Source organism: Heterocephalus glaber, unplaced genomic scaffold (assembly GCF_053883595.1).
Source record: "Heterocephalus glaber isolate CG9 unplaced genomic scaffold, H.glaber_assembly_v1.0 deba00000546, whole genome shotgun sequence".
In the NCBI taxonomy this organism is placed as follows: domain Eukaryota; kingdom Metazoa; phylum Chordata; class Mammalia; order Rodentia; family Bathyergidae; genus Heterocephalus; species Heterocephalus glaber.
Window position 1 is genome coordinate 9,182,657 of NW_028258147.1, and position 16,638 is coordinate 9,199,294.

The 16,638-nt window shown below is 33.9% G+C and overlaps 1 protein-coding gene across 7 annotated transcripts in view; it reads left to right on the forward strand.

Annotated features, from left to right (window-relative positions):
- Positions 1-16,638, forward strand: part of Grm8 (glutamate metabotropic receptor 8) — an 867,398-nt gene that overhangs the window by 524,225 nt on the left and 326,535 nt on the right. For all 7 annotated transcript variants that reach the window (XM_021237614.2, XM_004856414.3, XM_087204574.1 and 4 more), the window contains one exon: positions 680-880. In XM_021237614.2, the coding sequence (XP_021093273.1) occupies positions 680-880 (201 nt within the window). The remainder of the gene's footprint in view (positions 1-679; positions 881-16,638) is intronic.

Consider the following 16,638-nt stretch of genomic DNA (forward strand, 5'->3'; position numbering starts at 1 on the left):
ACTGATAAACACCAACCTAGAGGTAATCTCCAATGCCTATTCTCTGCCCTAAATATGCCTAAACACAGGTACAATTACTTTGACTGACATTCGTTTTGAGAGATCTACATCTTTTTAATAGAAAATTAAAATAGAAAATTGAGTTCAAAGAGAAAATAAATTGAATGATTCTTTTAAAGATAACCAGAGTCACTTAAGGAAATGTTATCACATAATAGTTATTAAAAGGCTCCCAAATAGAGAACATTCAAAACAAGAACAGACGGGGGATGCTTACTTAAATGATGTTCTTGGAGCTGAAGTAGGTGATGGAAAGAATTGGATTCTTTTTTCTTAAAAGATTAAGTCACCGCCAAAATGTCATATAATTATGGAGCCTACGATATAATGGGATTCAATAAGGAGGGAATGAAAATGAAACAATAGTTGTTTTATTTATTTATTTATTTATTTATTTATTTATTTATTGTTGCTAATGAAATAGTTTCTCCTTTTTTTCAGGCAGAAAAATTCAATGTCCTGTTTTAAAACCTGACTCAGTAAGAGCAGGACTAATCAGAAGTAAAATCAAATCGTTGAGTCTCTTTACCTGTGTCTCAGATGATGGAAATCAGTGTTAATGTCACCTTTTATTAAAATCTAAGAAAGTGAATTGATGGTTTCCCTTTTTGTTTTGCAGGGCTGGAGAGAATTGCTCGTGATTCATCTTATGAACAGGAAGGAAAGGTCCAATTTGTAATTGATGCAGTATATTCCATGGCTTATGCTCTGCACAATATGCACAAAGATCTCTGCCCAGGATACACTGGTCTTTGCCCACGGATGAGCACTATTGATGGGAAAGAGCTACTTGGCTATATTAGGGCTGTAAATTTTAATGGTAAGTTACAACTACTTTTTTGTCTCTAAATATTTTAGAAGTGACACAATCCCTCCTCCCCACATATACAAGATAGGCAGAGTGGAAAGCATAAGATTAGAACCAGTTCTCCCTTTTAATCACAAGTGTGAATATTTCCACCTGCTTTTAAATCTCAAACATATTTTTGTGCTACCATTAATCTGCTTCTGAAAGAAGTAAAAGTTAAAAATAAGCCTCTATCAATCAAAATATTCTACTAAATATCGCTATTTAAGAAACAGCTTAGAAGGCTTATTCAAAATCATTGACAAGAGATTAGATTTATATGAAAATGTTTTGTTCTTGCTATTATTAAAGAAGAGATTATAGACATTTTGTTTTGAAAGTGATTTTAAGTCTTTTAAACAACAAATTAACTCGAAGAAAATGGATGATTTTGAATTGCTCTATACTTACACTGAGAGAGTGTTCAGTTTCTGTATCTTTTCTTTCCTCATATATATGTATTTTTTTCTCAATGACTTAGTCTGCTGGAAACAAGGCGCTGCATACAATGTAGTGTAGGAGGGATTTTCCTACTATAGAAGTAGAAATCTTGCTTCTGTGATTGTTGCAAGAAACTGATACAGAATATGCTGTATTCTCAGTATTCAGTTGAGAACAGTCAGGCTACCTGTCTCAAGTGATGGTATTATTGAAAGCTGCTGTTCTTTCATGCAAGTTGTGATGGTTGTTGCCCATGACTTTGACCATTATTTTTAAATGGAATCATAGAATGCTCTGAGCTGTCTAATTCTTTCAGTTTGGCTGTGATCCACACAATGGACAGGCCTCTGCGCCACGCAGAGCACTGTATTGTCTATCACAATACATTCCAGTGACCTCAGCTGCCAGCCCTTCTCAATAAAGCACAAGGTCATCTTCAATTTAGAATTCAAGTGGAAACTTCTTTTGCTTTTTTCAGGCAACATAAGGCAGAATTTGGTTTATATTCAATGCAGAGTATCCTCTCTAGCAGAATTTTTGAGAATCATTCCATAGCATTAATTCTTTTGTCAGTAGAAATAATTTTCATGTAGTTATCAAACTGAGCAGAAGAGGATTGTTGTAATGCAAAGTTACTTAGCTTAATGTGAGGTTTGGGAACACTTCATTTATTCAGTAGTGTTAGGAAGGGTGAAGAAGAATGGAAATGAAAACAATTTTCTCAATAACTGAATTTTGCCTTAACATAGGGGAATCTTTTGAAAAGATATTGGGTGAGAGCATTTTAAAGGTGAATTAGTAATTTGTCTTTTAACTATAGATCAAAACCTAATCCTTCCTTTATAACTTCAATTATTATACCATACTGTAATATAATGATGCTACTATGGACTATTAATGTCTTAAAGCTATGAAGACAGTTTGTCTTTAGAATTCAATGTTGTCTGAGTTCCTCTGTCCACTTTTTGTAGGTTTTTCCCTGCTTCTACATTGTCAGAGTACTTTGTTGTGCATCCCTTTAGGGCTGACTCTCTCCATAATTTTTTTTTCAGTCCATGGGGGATAGAGTCTCAAATATAGCATTCATTAATTTAGTCGATATTTATTGAGCACATAGACTGTGTTCAGCATTATGATAGGTGCTCAATGTGGATCGCTGGTGGAAAAAAGATAAAATGTGAAACTTACAGTTTCTTGAGAACTTAGATATTAATCAAATAAACTTACAGGAGTACAATTAAATAATCTAGAATGAATGCTGGAAAGGGAGATATGATGGAATTAGAATTGTTTGTACATGAGGAATCTTCTTTAGTCTGGGAACTTAGAAACAGGTGAAATCTGAAGGGGACAGGTGTTTGAGGCAAGGGTGAAGCAATCGGCAGGACCTTATAAACCATGTGAGGTTTTAGAGGCAATTCTTCAGGTTTGCTCTTTTGGAGAACAATGGGAACCTACTGAAGCATAACAGAACTGTGTTTGATATAAGAGTAATGTACCTCAGATGAGCATCATGAAATATAGTTTAAATTTAGGCCATGAACATGAAAAGGAATTTCTTTGAGCTCCTTGGAGATTTATTTTGTGAGTCTTGAGTCTTGTCTGTGTTCCTGTGGCTGATGATACAGGTAAGAGACCTGAACATAAGCAAATTATCATAGGATTATATAATTCAGTTTATTTTTAGTAATTTACAGGATGTTCATCATTTTAAAATTCATTAATAGCTTATCTATTAATATTCATTCATTGTTAACACCTTACCTCTTTATGATTAAGAAGACATATAAGGCTGTAAAATCATCGAAATTATTAAAGGAGGGAGAAACAAACATGTTATCTAAAATAAAGGACTATATTAGTTTTGATTTTTTCCTAAGCAGCCAATGCACAAAGAGGCCTGCAATGAAAATTATATGATTGCAACAAGTCTATCTATCTTTCAAGAGACAATAAATTTTCTTGGAAATTATTAAAAGAAAAAACTATTTGGGACTTTGACAGCCAAATGAGCAATGTTATTCAGCAAAATTTTACAGCTAAAGCTGAAGTCTTCTTGTTGATTCTTTTGCATATGTACTCACAAAGCTAACAAACATAATGGTTTTTAACATTGAAAATGTGTTTCCAAAAAGGAGGAAGACAATCTTTTTTCATCTATATTTATAACTCTTCTGCATTCTGATGATGTGGAAATGTACCATAATCTGTGAAAAATAAATGAAGAGTGTTTTTATTATACTCTGCTTTTAAAACCCTGTTTTCAAAAACATTCTAATCATAAATCTAACATTTAAATCAGTTAAAATAAAAACTGGTTAGAGGAGTTGATTAGAGGGGTTGCCATAATTCTGGACAATGCATTTCCCCTAGTCCTACACACTGGTCCTGAAAATACTTTGAGGAATCCCAGTGGCTGTATGGTGCTCACTTTGACTCAAAGATTCACATATCACTGCTCTTTGCTGTACATATATGTTTTGAATTTGTGTTCTATGTTGGGAACCCATTAAATGTGTATGATATATTAAGTGGATACTTGTCCAGTGGGTTGTGCTGGTGATGGCTAGTTTTCTTACCTAGTGGGATAGCAGCCCACTTCTCCAAAACTGGAAATGTGAGAACTGATGGCCACACCAAGTATTCCTCAGGAAAAGTTTTGACTCTCCTAAAGAGCTCAAATATGCTCAACCAGACCGGGAGCCCATTATTATACAAAACAACAAATATATACTAGAAGGGTTTTAGCTTAGCTATTACCAGTTGTGAAAAGAATAAGCTTCACGGGGCAACTGTCAGTTTTGTAGAGTGCGGCCTTCCAGATTTCCTGTCAAGATCAGTGAGCTACAAATTTCCTTGCAAGTAATTTTTAAAAAATGACTCTTTGGATGGAGTTATTTATTAATGTCCATTTTAGTATTAGGTAGGGACTGCCCCAAAGTGGAATTTCTGTGTGCATCCTGCCGTTGTTAAACTGTTTCTTTTTGATGTTAATATTCTAACATTATTACTTTTTGTAGTCCCTTTTAATTTGAGATAAAAAGTCATATCATTAGTTTAGAAGAGGGCTCATTTAATAGATAATAAGAGCAGGAGGGGAAGTAGCTTAATCAATTGAATGCTACATGCTTAATAGGGAATCGTGTAAAATGCCGTGTTGCCGAGGCTGCAACTTGGGTTTGTTAGACCTACTTGAGCAACAGTCTAAAGATAGTTGGCCTGAAAGGTCATGCTTCTTTCAGTGTGTTGTTTACTGGGCAATATAAAGAAAATATCAAAATTTAAAATGATAAATGACTAGTATTTCAATCCATAATTGTTCTATTACAAATTAATTGTTTAAAAGTGACATATTTAGTCAAATTACTGAGCTACAGTGTTATCTGACACGAAAATACTACAGCACCACTTGACATTAGAGACATAAACTCCAAGGGTGGTTTGATTGATTTTAGTACTCAAACTGATTTTTGTTTCATCATTGGAAAAATTTACCTAAGCCATCCTTTGCATTTGTATTGAGCACATTTTGAATCATGATATAACTGGAATTACTTATGTTTTCCCTATGAATTTTTTCAACCTCTCCTCTCTATGTGGGAACAAAGACTTGCCTTTAGGTTTACTTTTATTGCTACTATTTGAATAAAATGCTATTTCTATAAATTTTTTAAATCTTAAGATCTATCAAAAAAAGTAAAATAAAGAAAAAGTTCAGATTTTTGTAGAAACTTAAAAAACTATGTCAATTCCTTACTCCAAGGCAATAAAATATTAATACTGTACATCTTGTATAGAATCAAAGACTTTTTGTTGCTAGGAGAACCTTATTTATCATAAAGAAAAAGTATTGGATGAAATTTCAGAGGTATCTCCCTACTCCATTTAGCTATTGTTGCACTCATATCAGGAACAACCCAAACATGATGGTGTATTCATTAGGAGAGTTTGATTATAGGTGACAGAAACCAATTTAAGCTTGTTTAATTAAGCTAACAATTTATGAACATGTGTCCAAAAAACCCATGGCAGACTATTAAAGGGTCTTAGAAAAGAACTAGTTCCAAGAAGAAAATGCCTGTCAGAAACCCAAACACCTGTTTGCTTGTCCTCTGTGTTGTCTGTTTCCCTTTGTATTTATTTTCTCTCTTTATAGGTCAACAGTGAAGCTCAAGGCGATCCCATGTTGCTAGGATGTAGCAATTCTTGGTTGAGGACACCTGTTGAGATTAACAACTTTATTTATTTATTTATTTATTTATTTATTTATTTATTTATTGGGTGGTGCCAGGGATTGAACCCAGGGTTTTCCTATTGATTTACAGCCCCCAACTTTTTTAACCTTTTATTTTTGATATAGGTCTTACTAAGTCACTTAGTTGCCCAGGTTGGGCTCAACTAGTGATTCTCTTGTCTTAGCCTCTCAGAGTGCTGGGATTACAGGTGTTCACCTCGTAAGACTAACTATATATATATATATATATATATATATATATATATATGTATGTATTTTTTTTTTAAATCCCAACTCCAACTTAGAATCATGAATCTCAATAGCAAATTTATGTTGAATGTCAGATCTGTACAAAATTATTTTCAGGACCCAGTTGTTGCAGACTTGGTTGTTATGAATTCCTATTTGAGGAGGAAAGGAGGGGCATTTAGGAAGTTTTGAGTAATTTATTGGGAAAGTTTAAACAGATTGAGCTGGGAGGTGGGAATCTGAGAGAGGGATGATACCTCTGAATCTCATTAGTTCATTAGGTGGACTTTTGCTAGTCTAGGATGACAGTTAAAATTTGCTGTTCCCTAAATTCAGAGGTGAGGTAGTAGCTTAATGACTTCAATGCTCAATCTTCTAGGAAAAAATGGAAATAGCTTAGAGATCACAGAGATTGGTATAAAGATGGAATCTATCAGTATTTTCTTTTCCCTAGAAACCGTATTGATTTCAATCATTTAACTTAAATTTCCTAGATATATAATTTTGAGAGTCTCTGAACACTATAGTCTGTCTGATTATGAAGCAAATCTGTTAGCATGAAATACTTTTAATCTATCTAAAAGAAGAAAGTATGGCTTAATATTAGGAAACGTGCTACAATCACCCTAATAGGTAATGTAAGATGATTAAGTTTTCATAATATTTTATAAAGCCATTTGATAAAAATATAACCTTCATTTCTTTTGAGTACAAACCCAACAAACTAGAAAGGTAATAAACGTTCATAATAAAGTACAACTCTCTCAGCTTATAACTAATATATATATATATATATATATATATATATGTTTGTAGTTATTTCTACAATGGATTGGCTCTACTAACACTATTATTAATATTGTATAAATTTTAACCAGTACAATAAAACATGAAACAAAAATAACAAAGATTATCACTAAAAAGAAAAAAAGAGTATTTTGATTATTTTCAAATGATTTCATCTCAAGGCAATAAATAGAAAAATTTAAGTATCTTAGAAAGATGATCAAATAAAAATATGAAACATTAAGAGCTTTCCTACGTATTAGTAAAAAGGCATTGACTAAGCTGTGAAATGGGATTGTTTTCTTTGCAGAAAATAGTTAAACTACCTTGTAATAAATTAAACCAAAAATATGAGAGCTTTATATGAATATATTACTAAGAAATATGCAACATATTTTAAAAATATAGAGAAATCTGTTGATGTACAGAAGAGCTAATTATAGAAAAATATTACTAAGATTTACTTTCTGAGTAAATCTGTATTTGGCATTATGTATAATTCCAAAAGAAATAACAAAAGAGAATTTGGGGGAATTTAAATTAAATAATACTTTAAATTGGAGTAGGAAAAATAAATGAGTAAAAATAGCTAATATGATTTTGAAGAAATTATTATTCCTACCAAGCATTTAATATTGAAGTATTCTGCTAAGCTACAATCATTACAATAATCTAGCATTTAATTAGTATCAGAACAAGAGGTATGATATATGGAACCAGATAGAAATAGCTATAAAAGTATTATTTTATAAATAAATTTGCACAAATATGTATCTATGTATTATGTGATGAAAGTGGCTTTAGAAATCAGTGGAAAAGGAAATTTTATCATTTATTTACCAATTTATAGTAAAGTCAAGTGAAACTTCTTCCACATAAGATGAAATTTGTTAGATTTAGTTGAAAAGAAGAAACAATTCAAGAAAAAAAGGAAATAAGAAAATTTATTTGATTTAAATGGGTAAGTTTAACATTAATAAAAGAAATTATAGTGGCAAAAGAGAAATTTGATTTGATAAAAAGTATTTGTGCTGGGCTGGGTTGGAGTTTAGTGGTAGAGCACTTGTCTAGTATGTGCAAGGCTCTCGTTTCAATCCACACACCACAAACACACACAAAATTTATTTTAAAGTTGAATATTAAATATTATCACGGGCACCTTTATAAAACAGAAATTAAAGTAGAAGATATATTGGAGTTGTTTCATCAAAGATTAATATTTCATCTGTAAAAAGGCACACAGATTGATATAAACTATGACTTCTCCATGAGATCAATTGGCAAAACTTGTAAATGTTAACAAATATTTGAAAATGTTAAGCTTTATGAATAATATAGAAAAAGCAATTAATCAACAGAGAGACTGTTTTTATATATATCAAATTTACAAAGACTTACAAATAGTAATAACAATCATTAAAAGGTAATTACAGTGAGTATTCCATGTATACTCTGCAAGAGTAGATATGGGTGTGATTCTTTTCAAAGATCATTGATGAGTACATGTCAAATCTTTATTTCTTTACTTCTAGGAATATATTTTAAGGACATTATTTGAAATAATTATATTTGCAAACGTTTATTGAAAAATCAAGGAAGAAAACACATTTTTCTTTGTACTTTGTAAAGCCCAACAGGATGTTGGAACCCATGGTGTGGCTCTTTGGCTGGGTATTGGGATCTGAGATGATTTTTCCAGCTCTGCCTTCACTTTCCTATGTTGTGAGCCCATCCCAACCTCTCAGCTTTATCTTTTAAATGGAAAGATTATACAAAAGTGATCACAACTCTGAGGTCTCTTCTAGCTCTAAATTCTATACGTATTCTTTTAAAGATAAAGATATATTTTTTGAAACAAATGGCCTTTAGTGTTCTTATTGTTGTCTTTCTTTAGAAGCTTGTACTCATATTTACCTCTTATGAGTCATTCACTTATCCCGCACATGATTTACTGGGACTCTTATAAATTACCAAAGAAAGCTCTCTGTCCTGGCATCAAGAACATAAAGATCATAAAATGTGGGTTTGTGAATTGTCAAATTTCATAGCTTAATAGAGGAAGTACAGAAATATGTTATAGTAATTCAATTTTTAAGTGTTATGATACAATCATGGACATATACAAACACAACATAAAGCTGAAATTTAGGGAACCATATAAGGGAGGCTTAACTAATACAACAAAGAGAGCAAGTGACATCTGATTTAAGTTAGAAATGACATTAAGTTAAGTGATATTTCCTCAGGTGGACAAGATGTGAAGAAGATATTCATGGCAGAAAGGAAAGTTAATGATAGTTGGAAAACAGGAAAAGACACATGTGCTATGAAGGCTGAGTATCTGCAGTGGAAGAATGCAGAGAAATGGATTAGCGGGGATTAGTTGGGAAAATTGAGAGCATGACAAGGTGAGCTTGGGTCCTGCCCTGTCTTAGGTGCTTTCTCATTGCCAAGACACAGAACCTGACATCAGCAACTAAAAGGAGAACAGGTCTATTTTGGTTCACAGTTTGTAGAAATTTCAGTCCATAGTCTGCTGGCTCCAAGACTGGGCAGAACAGCCAAGGGACATGGTAGAGGAGAGCTGGTCAGGCTGGCATGCCAGAGGGGAAGGAGAAAGCCCTGAGGTTATGGGAAGAGCTGCGGATGGAGTTTCACCCTGCAGGCCATGCCCCAGTGACAGCCTCTTCTGACCAGAGCCCACCTCCTAATAACAAGTTGGCTATAAACCCCCAAATCCAACCAACCTGCAAAAGCCCCACCTATAAGCACATGAAACTCTAGGGGGACATCTACATACAAACCTTAGCAGGCTCATTAGAAATCTCTGCCAAACTCTGGTGTTTGAATGTGGCAAACAGGTAGAAATGGAAGCAAGGCTTTAAACAGTGAAGTGTTAGGGAAATGTTTTAGAAAAATAACCAGGGTGGTAATGTGAAGACTGCGGGGAGTGAGATCAAAGACAAGGATGGTTAGGTAAGAGGCGGTTGCAACAGTCCTGGTGAGAGAATGGTGTCTGAAATGCAAAACCAAGGTACTTATGAGATGATAAGGAAACAGCGTGAGGAAATTTGAAACCATTTGAGAGCTGGCTTTATGCTAAGTGTTGTGCTTTGATGAGAAACCAATAGATTTTGAGAAATATCTGAATGTCCCCCAGTGATCTTTCTTTGTGACTGTGACTACTCCATTATCGGAGTTAATTCAGTATTTCAGCAAATACTCTACTAATGAAATTGACTTGACACCATTTTCTGTTTCATTTACTTCCATGAGTAGAAAATGAGACATAGAAGGTCATTATTTGGAAAAGTTGACATAAAATATCATCATTTGAAATTATGATGCCTAATTTCTTTATGATTAAATTTCACTTATCTAGTAAATAGAGATAAAACAGTCAAAGGTCATGATATAATTATCTATTCATCTTAAAAATAATATCTTTTTTGATAATTACTTCATTTGAAATAAAATTGCACACATCATGAATTTTGAAGTATATAATTCATTTTTTAATTATAGTTTGCATGTAATTCTTAGAAATATTTATAAATTTAAGAAAAGTGAATGAAATGTATAATATTAGTTAACATATAAAGATATTGTAAGCAGGTTGATTTGAAATTAAGTAGTGTTTTATTTCCTGATTAAGGAAACTTCAAGTTGGTTGTAAACAATCTTTCATTTTAAGCTGTAATTTAGCAGTGGAATTGTACCTATCTCTGTTTTATAACAGAGTAAAGTGATAAACTGTGGGGCTTTTAAAGTCTAATTTCTGTCACAGTTATGAAAGACAAAATTTATTATTTTCTATTTCCTTCCTCAACATAAAGATTGACATGTAGGCAAGATTGGAGCCACCATCGACAAAAAGCTCGAAGCAAATCCGTGGTGTTCTATTTCTTTCTAGGTCTTGCTCAACTTCACCCACTATGTTATGCTTCTTTTATTCATTCTTTTAAAAAAATGTTTCTGGCACTAGGGATTGAACCCTGGATCTTCACACTGAGCTACATTCCCAGTCCTTTTTATTTTTTATTTTGCGACAGGGTCAGTCTTACTAAGTCCAAGTTGCCCAGGTTAGACTGGAACTCGCAGTCCTCTGGTTTCAGCCTCCCAGAGTCCTTGGATTACAAGCATGTATCATTTTTCCTTGTAATTCTTCATCTTTATCCTGTATTAAAGTCAGAGGAATAAATGATTAGCAAATCCCAGAAAGAGATGGGGTGTATGAGTTCAAAACTGACATTTGAGGGCTGACCTTGTGTCTAACTGGAGGCGAACTAGTGAGCCTTGAATGACGAGTGAGGAAACAGGTGAAGGAGCAGAGAGGGTCAGGTGATGGGGAAAGTGTCTGAAGGAGTTTACATTTAATGGCTGACATTCTTCACAGTAATTATAAACAGGAGCTTTATACTCAGAGTTTGAATCCAGTTTTACCACTGGATTGTGGTCTTATACAAGATTTTTGTGTTATTTATAAAATGGAGGTAATAATGGATTGGTATAATATTTCCTGTGAAGTCTAAGTGTACAGTGAAAATACATAGACAGTACTTTATAGAGAGATGAACAGTACCGTAAATGTCTCTTTTATCCCCGGAATCATAATGAAGCGAGTGCTTTGATCATTTTGCAATGATGGTGAGATGGGTGGTCTGAGAGTGAGAACTTGAGAATCTTTAAATACATGCAGACTTAAACAGCACCACATGTGAACATCAAGACTAGAAGTGAAAACACGGCAGGCAGTGGAGAGGAGGAGGCTGCTGCTACAGCACCAGTCAGCAAGGGTTTCCCAGCACTGCCTCTTGGACCTAGAAATAGGAATGGGAATGTTTCACTCTCCTGAAGCGAATGGGAAAGTGCTGTGCCACTGAGATGGGCAGTTTAGAGTAGGTCAGATGGGGCTCATTCTCTCATTATTTCCTCTGTTTCTTTAAAAAGTACATACTTTTCTTTTAAATAAAAGAAGTTATTTAATGGAATAGCTCCCATGTTATTAGGGATAATTATTTTATGGTGATATTTAGTTTCACAAAGAATCTGCCTGAAAATTAAATGGAGCCTTGATTATTTTTCTCTTTAAAGTTATTATCTCATAATTACATTAAATTTTAATCATAAAGTTAGTTTGAAAGTGAGGGATATGAGTGAGTATTTTTAAAAATATTCTAGTGGCTAAATCATTACGCTTTTGGGACTTTGCCTTTCTCAGTCTTTTGGATGTGTTCAAAAACCCTGACTCTATAATAACTTTTCTTTATGAACCATGTTAGCATCTTTACGTCTAAGTGAACAACTCACAAATCTTAATTTAAAAAATAATAAATAAGTACTTATGGCATTTTATGAATATGCCATGTACTTTCATTTAGCAAACATTTATCAAATGTATACTGTGTGCCCAAATTATGCCACCTATATTTTTCTCCCTTCTAGTTCTATTTCTTCTCTTCACTTCATTTTTCTTTATATCTTAAAATTGTTTTCCTCTCCTCTTGTCTTCATCCTTTCTGATACTTATCTTCTTGTTCTTTTGATTGTTCAGTAACCAAGACAGTGGGAAGAATGTGAGCTTTCAAGAGACCGACATGAGCTCACATCCTAGGTCTTTCATTTAGGTGGTGAGACTCTGGATGAATCAGTTCAATTTATCACGGTCTATGTTATTATCTTTAGATAAGCATAATAATCATATCTATCTTATGGTGTCATGAGAGCATTTAATAATTCTTGCTAAGGGCTTAGCAAGATGCCTGATACATTATGAATAATCAATTAATGGTAACTCTCATCTCCCCAATAAACTGTCTGAATAGATTCAGTGCATTTCGAACAGACACACATAAACACTCCAAAATACACATCCATTCACTCAAATTCTTCTACACACTTTAGATTTCAAAGCATCTGATTGATCTCCTATAATTGGTAATACTGTGTTGCCTGAAATTAATCATTTCTTCAAGATTTTATTCATCTATTCTCAAGAATCCTTAGGCTTTTAAATTTGCCCTTTCTCTTTTCTTGCAATCACCTTTTGAACCTTTATTTTATTATGAGAACTTTAGAGTGAGATTTGTGAATAAAAGGACATAAAATCTATACTACTCTCTTTTGCCTAGAGTAAAATACTGGGAGAGGTAAGGAGGTGGGGGTTGTTGTCTGAAGTGGTGTGCAGAAAATGTGTACTATAATTCAATATACCTGCCCTGGGAAGAACAGAAACTCAAACATAGCCTGAAAGAGATACCATGAGCAGTGCTACTGTAGGTCATTGGTTCCAGCCAGTTCAACTAGAGGAAACTCAACCAGTGTATAATCATCTCTGTGCCCACAGAACAGACAAAATTTGGCTCTACATGATAGGATTAGTTAGATGATAACATTAGATGAATAGGATAAGGTCTATTCATGGTTTTTTTTTTTTTTTGTACTGGGAATTGAACTTGGGACCTTGCACTTGTGAGGCAGGCACTGAAACCACTGAGCTAAATCATCAGCCCAGGGCTATTCATGTTCTAAAGTAAGTCACACAGAAAAGAGAATATTAATTTTGGTAGGTAAAAGGGATGTGGTACAAATCTCTGAAAAAAGGTATTTATTAAATTCTAATTTACTCTTAATCCTGTTTAAGCAAGCTTTGATTTCTTCCAGATCTTACACTTTTCTTTATGGCTGACTAGGATTTATGGATGATTTATATTAATATGTGAGCAATACTGAGGAATTTTGACTTGTTTAATGATAATTCAAAAGGTCATTCCTTTTGGCATCTTGAATTATTTTTCCTTTTTATTTTTTCCTATTCTTATTCTAATCTTAGGATTGTGTTAAATTTTATGTCCTCTTATCTCTCTCTTCTCTAGCTTCAATCGAATCTTAATGAAGTAAAGCGTATTTACTGCCTTTTTTCTTACTAGAAAAGAAGTATAATATGCATACAGAAATGCACAGCAAGCTCAGTGAAGTTTCATAAGCTGAGAGCACCTAAACCAACATCTAGAACACCCGATACCAGCATCCAAACACTGAACCAAACTCCCAAACCGCAGAGCCCTTCTGGGTTCTCATCCAATCATTACATGCCTCTCTGAGAGGTCACTTCCTAACTTTCACAGCATAGGGTAGGATTGCCTGATATTTTATTAATGTAAGTGAAATTCATTTTATATTTGGTTTCATTGTACTGCAATTTTTGATAAAGAAAAAGTAAAAACACATTTCCACTCTTTTCTTTAATAATGTTAAATTCAATTATTTAAATTTATTTTGTTAAATATTCAACATTTAATTTTAAAGCCCAACACATTATTTTTACAAAATACTGACATTTAATATTTATTAATCAGATTTAAATATATGAAGAAATAAATTTGGAGTACAATACCTATAATTTATTTGAAAGTGGTAAAAATATTACCTTCAAAAACCTTTTCTTTTTGAGCATGTTACCATCATTTAAAAATAATATTACAACTTATTTTTTAGGTAAGTTTTAGTTTCACAGCAAATTGACTATAAAGTAGAGAGTATTCATATTTTACATTAGGGTTGATTGTGGATGTACATTTTTTTTGCACTTTATTAAATTCATTTATTGGTACATTGTAGGTATACAGCACAATTACATTTCTCATTGGGAATTGTACCTTTATATAATGCATCTTGGTTCTTATTTTTTTCCCCATTCCTAGCCCTCCCTTCACACCCTCCACCCTTCCCTATTTACAAAGACTTTATTTCCATTTTTTCCATTTCTCAGCATTTTTCCTTTCCCTTCTTTACTTTCCCCTGCCCCTCCCACTACCCCTACCCCTTTGGACCTTTTCTTCCTATTTTGCATTCCCGATTATTCATTCTAATCATTGGTACATTTTAGGTATGCAATATAATGACATTCATCATTGGAAATTTGCACCTTTACAGAGTCTCTCTTGGTTCTTATTTTTCACTATTGCCCAGCCCTCCCTTCAACCCCTCCATTCCTCCCTATTTACAAAGATTTTGTTCCTATTTTTCCATTTTCTCATATTAATCCCACTCCCTTCTATCCTTTCCCCTAGCCCTGCCACTTCCTTCCCCATTGCCCCTTTTATTGCTATTTCACATTACCTATTATACATTTAGTCCTTATTTACACTTTCAGTTTCTCACACCAGAGAAACTATTCAGTATTTACACATGTGTGTCCTATTTATTTCACTTAAGAGTATCATCTCAATGTGCATCTACTTAGCTATAAATGTCTCTAATTTCTCATTTTTTATGGCTGAATAGTACTCCATTTTATAAAAAAAGCCACATTTTCTTTATCCAGTCTCCAGTTGATGGGCATTTGGGCTTTTTCCAAGTTTTAGCTATTACAAACTGTGCTGCTATGAACATGGGCGCACATATATCACTGTGGTATGATTCTTTTAATTCTTTGGGGTAGATCCCCAGGAGTGGAATAGCAGGGTCAAATGGAACTTCCAGTCCTAGTTCTTTGAGGTATCTCCATACTGATTTCCACAGTGGTTGCACCAGTCTACACTCCCACCAGCAGTGGAGCAGGGTTCCTCTTTCCCCACATCCCCACCAGCATTTGTTATTGGTTGATTTCATGATAGCAGCCATTCTTTCTGGAGTAAGGTGGAATCTCAGCATTGTTTTCATTTGCATCTCTTGAATGACCAGTGATGTTGAACATTTTTTCATGTATTTATTTGCTATTTCTACTTCTTTGTCAGAGAAATGTCTGTTCATTTCAGATGCCCATTTTCAGATTGGGTCTTTAAATTTGGGAGGTCTGATCTTTTTAAGTTCTTTATAGATTCGAGATAGTAGACCTTTGTCTGAGGAATAGCAGGTGAAGATTTTTTCCCACATTGTGGATTGTCTCTTCACACTGCTGGTGGTTTCTCTTGCTGTGCAGAAGCCTTTTAATAAGAAGAGATCCCACTTGTTGATTGTTTGTGCTAGTTCACGGGCAACTGAGGTTTTGTTTATAAAATCTTTTCTAACACTGATGTCTTCAAGGGTTCTACCTAACCTCTGTTCCAAATGGTTCAGAGTTTCTATTTTAATATTTAGATCTTTAATCCATTTCGATTTTAGTTTAGTGAATGGTGAGAGATAGGGTCTAGTTTTAATCTTTGGCAAGTTGAAGCCCAATTTTTCCAGCACCATTTATTAAAGAGGCTATCTTTCCTCCGGTGAGGGTGTTTGGCTCCTTTATCGAAGATGAGATGGCTGAGTGTGTCTGGCGTTGTTTCTGCATCTTCTAATCTGTTGCTCTGGTCCTCAGGTCTGTTTCTTTGCCAGTACCATGCTGTTTTTATCACAGTAGCTTTGTAGTAGAGTTGCAGGTTGGGGATTGGGATACCCCCTGCCATGTCTCTGTTACCTAGAATTGCTTTTGCTATTCTGGGTCTCTTCTTGTTCCAAATGAATTTTTGGATTGTTTTCTCAAGGTCTGTGAAGTATGCTGCTGGGATCTCAATTGGAATTGCATTAAATCTATAATAGCAGTTTTGGAAGTATGGCCATTTTCACTATATTAATCCTTCCTACCCAGGAGCGGGGGATGTCTGTCCATTTTCTGATATCATCTTCAATCTCTCTTTTCAGAGTGCTATAGTTTTCAGAGAAGAGGTCTTTGAATTCTTTCATTAGGTTGATTCCTAGGTAATTCAGTTTTTTGGATGCTATTGTGAAAGGAATTATTTGCCCTATTTCTCTCTCAGTGAGTCTGTCATTTGTGTAGAGGAAAGCTATTGATTTTTGTGTGTTGACCTTGTAACCAGCTACTTGACTGAATTTGGTTATAAAGTCTAGAAGACTTTTGGTGGAGTTCTTGGGGCCTTCTATATACAGTATCATGTCATCTGCAAGGAATGACAATTTGACTTCTTCATTACCTATCTTTATTCCTTTTATTGCTTTCTCTTGTCTAATTGCCGTGGCTAATGTTTCCAGAATTATATTGAGCAAGAGTGGTGATAGTGGACATCCTTGTCTTGTTCCTGATTTT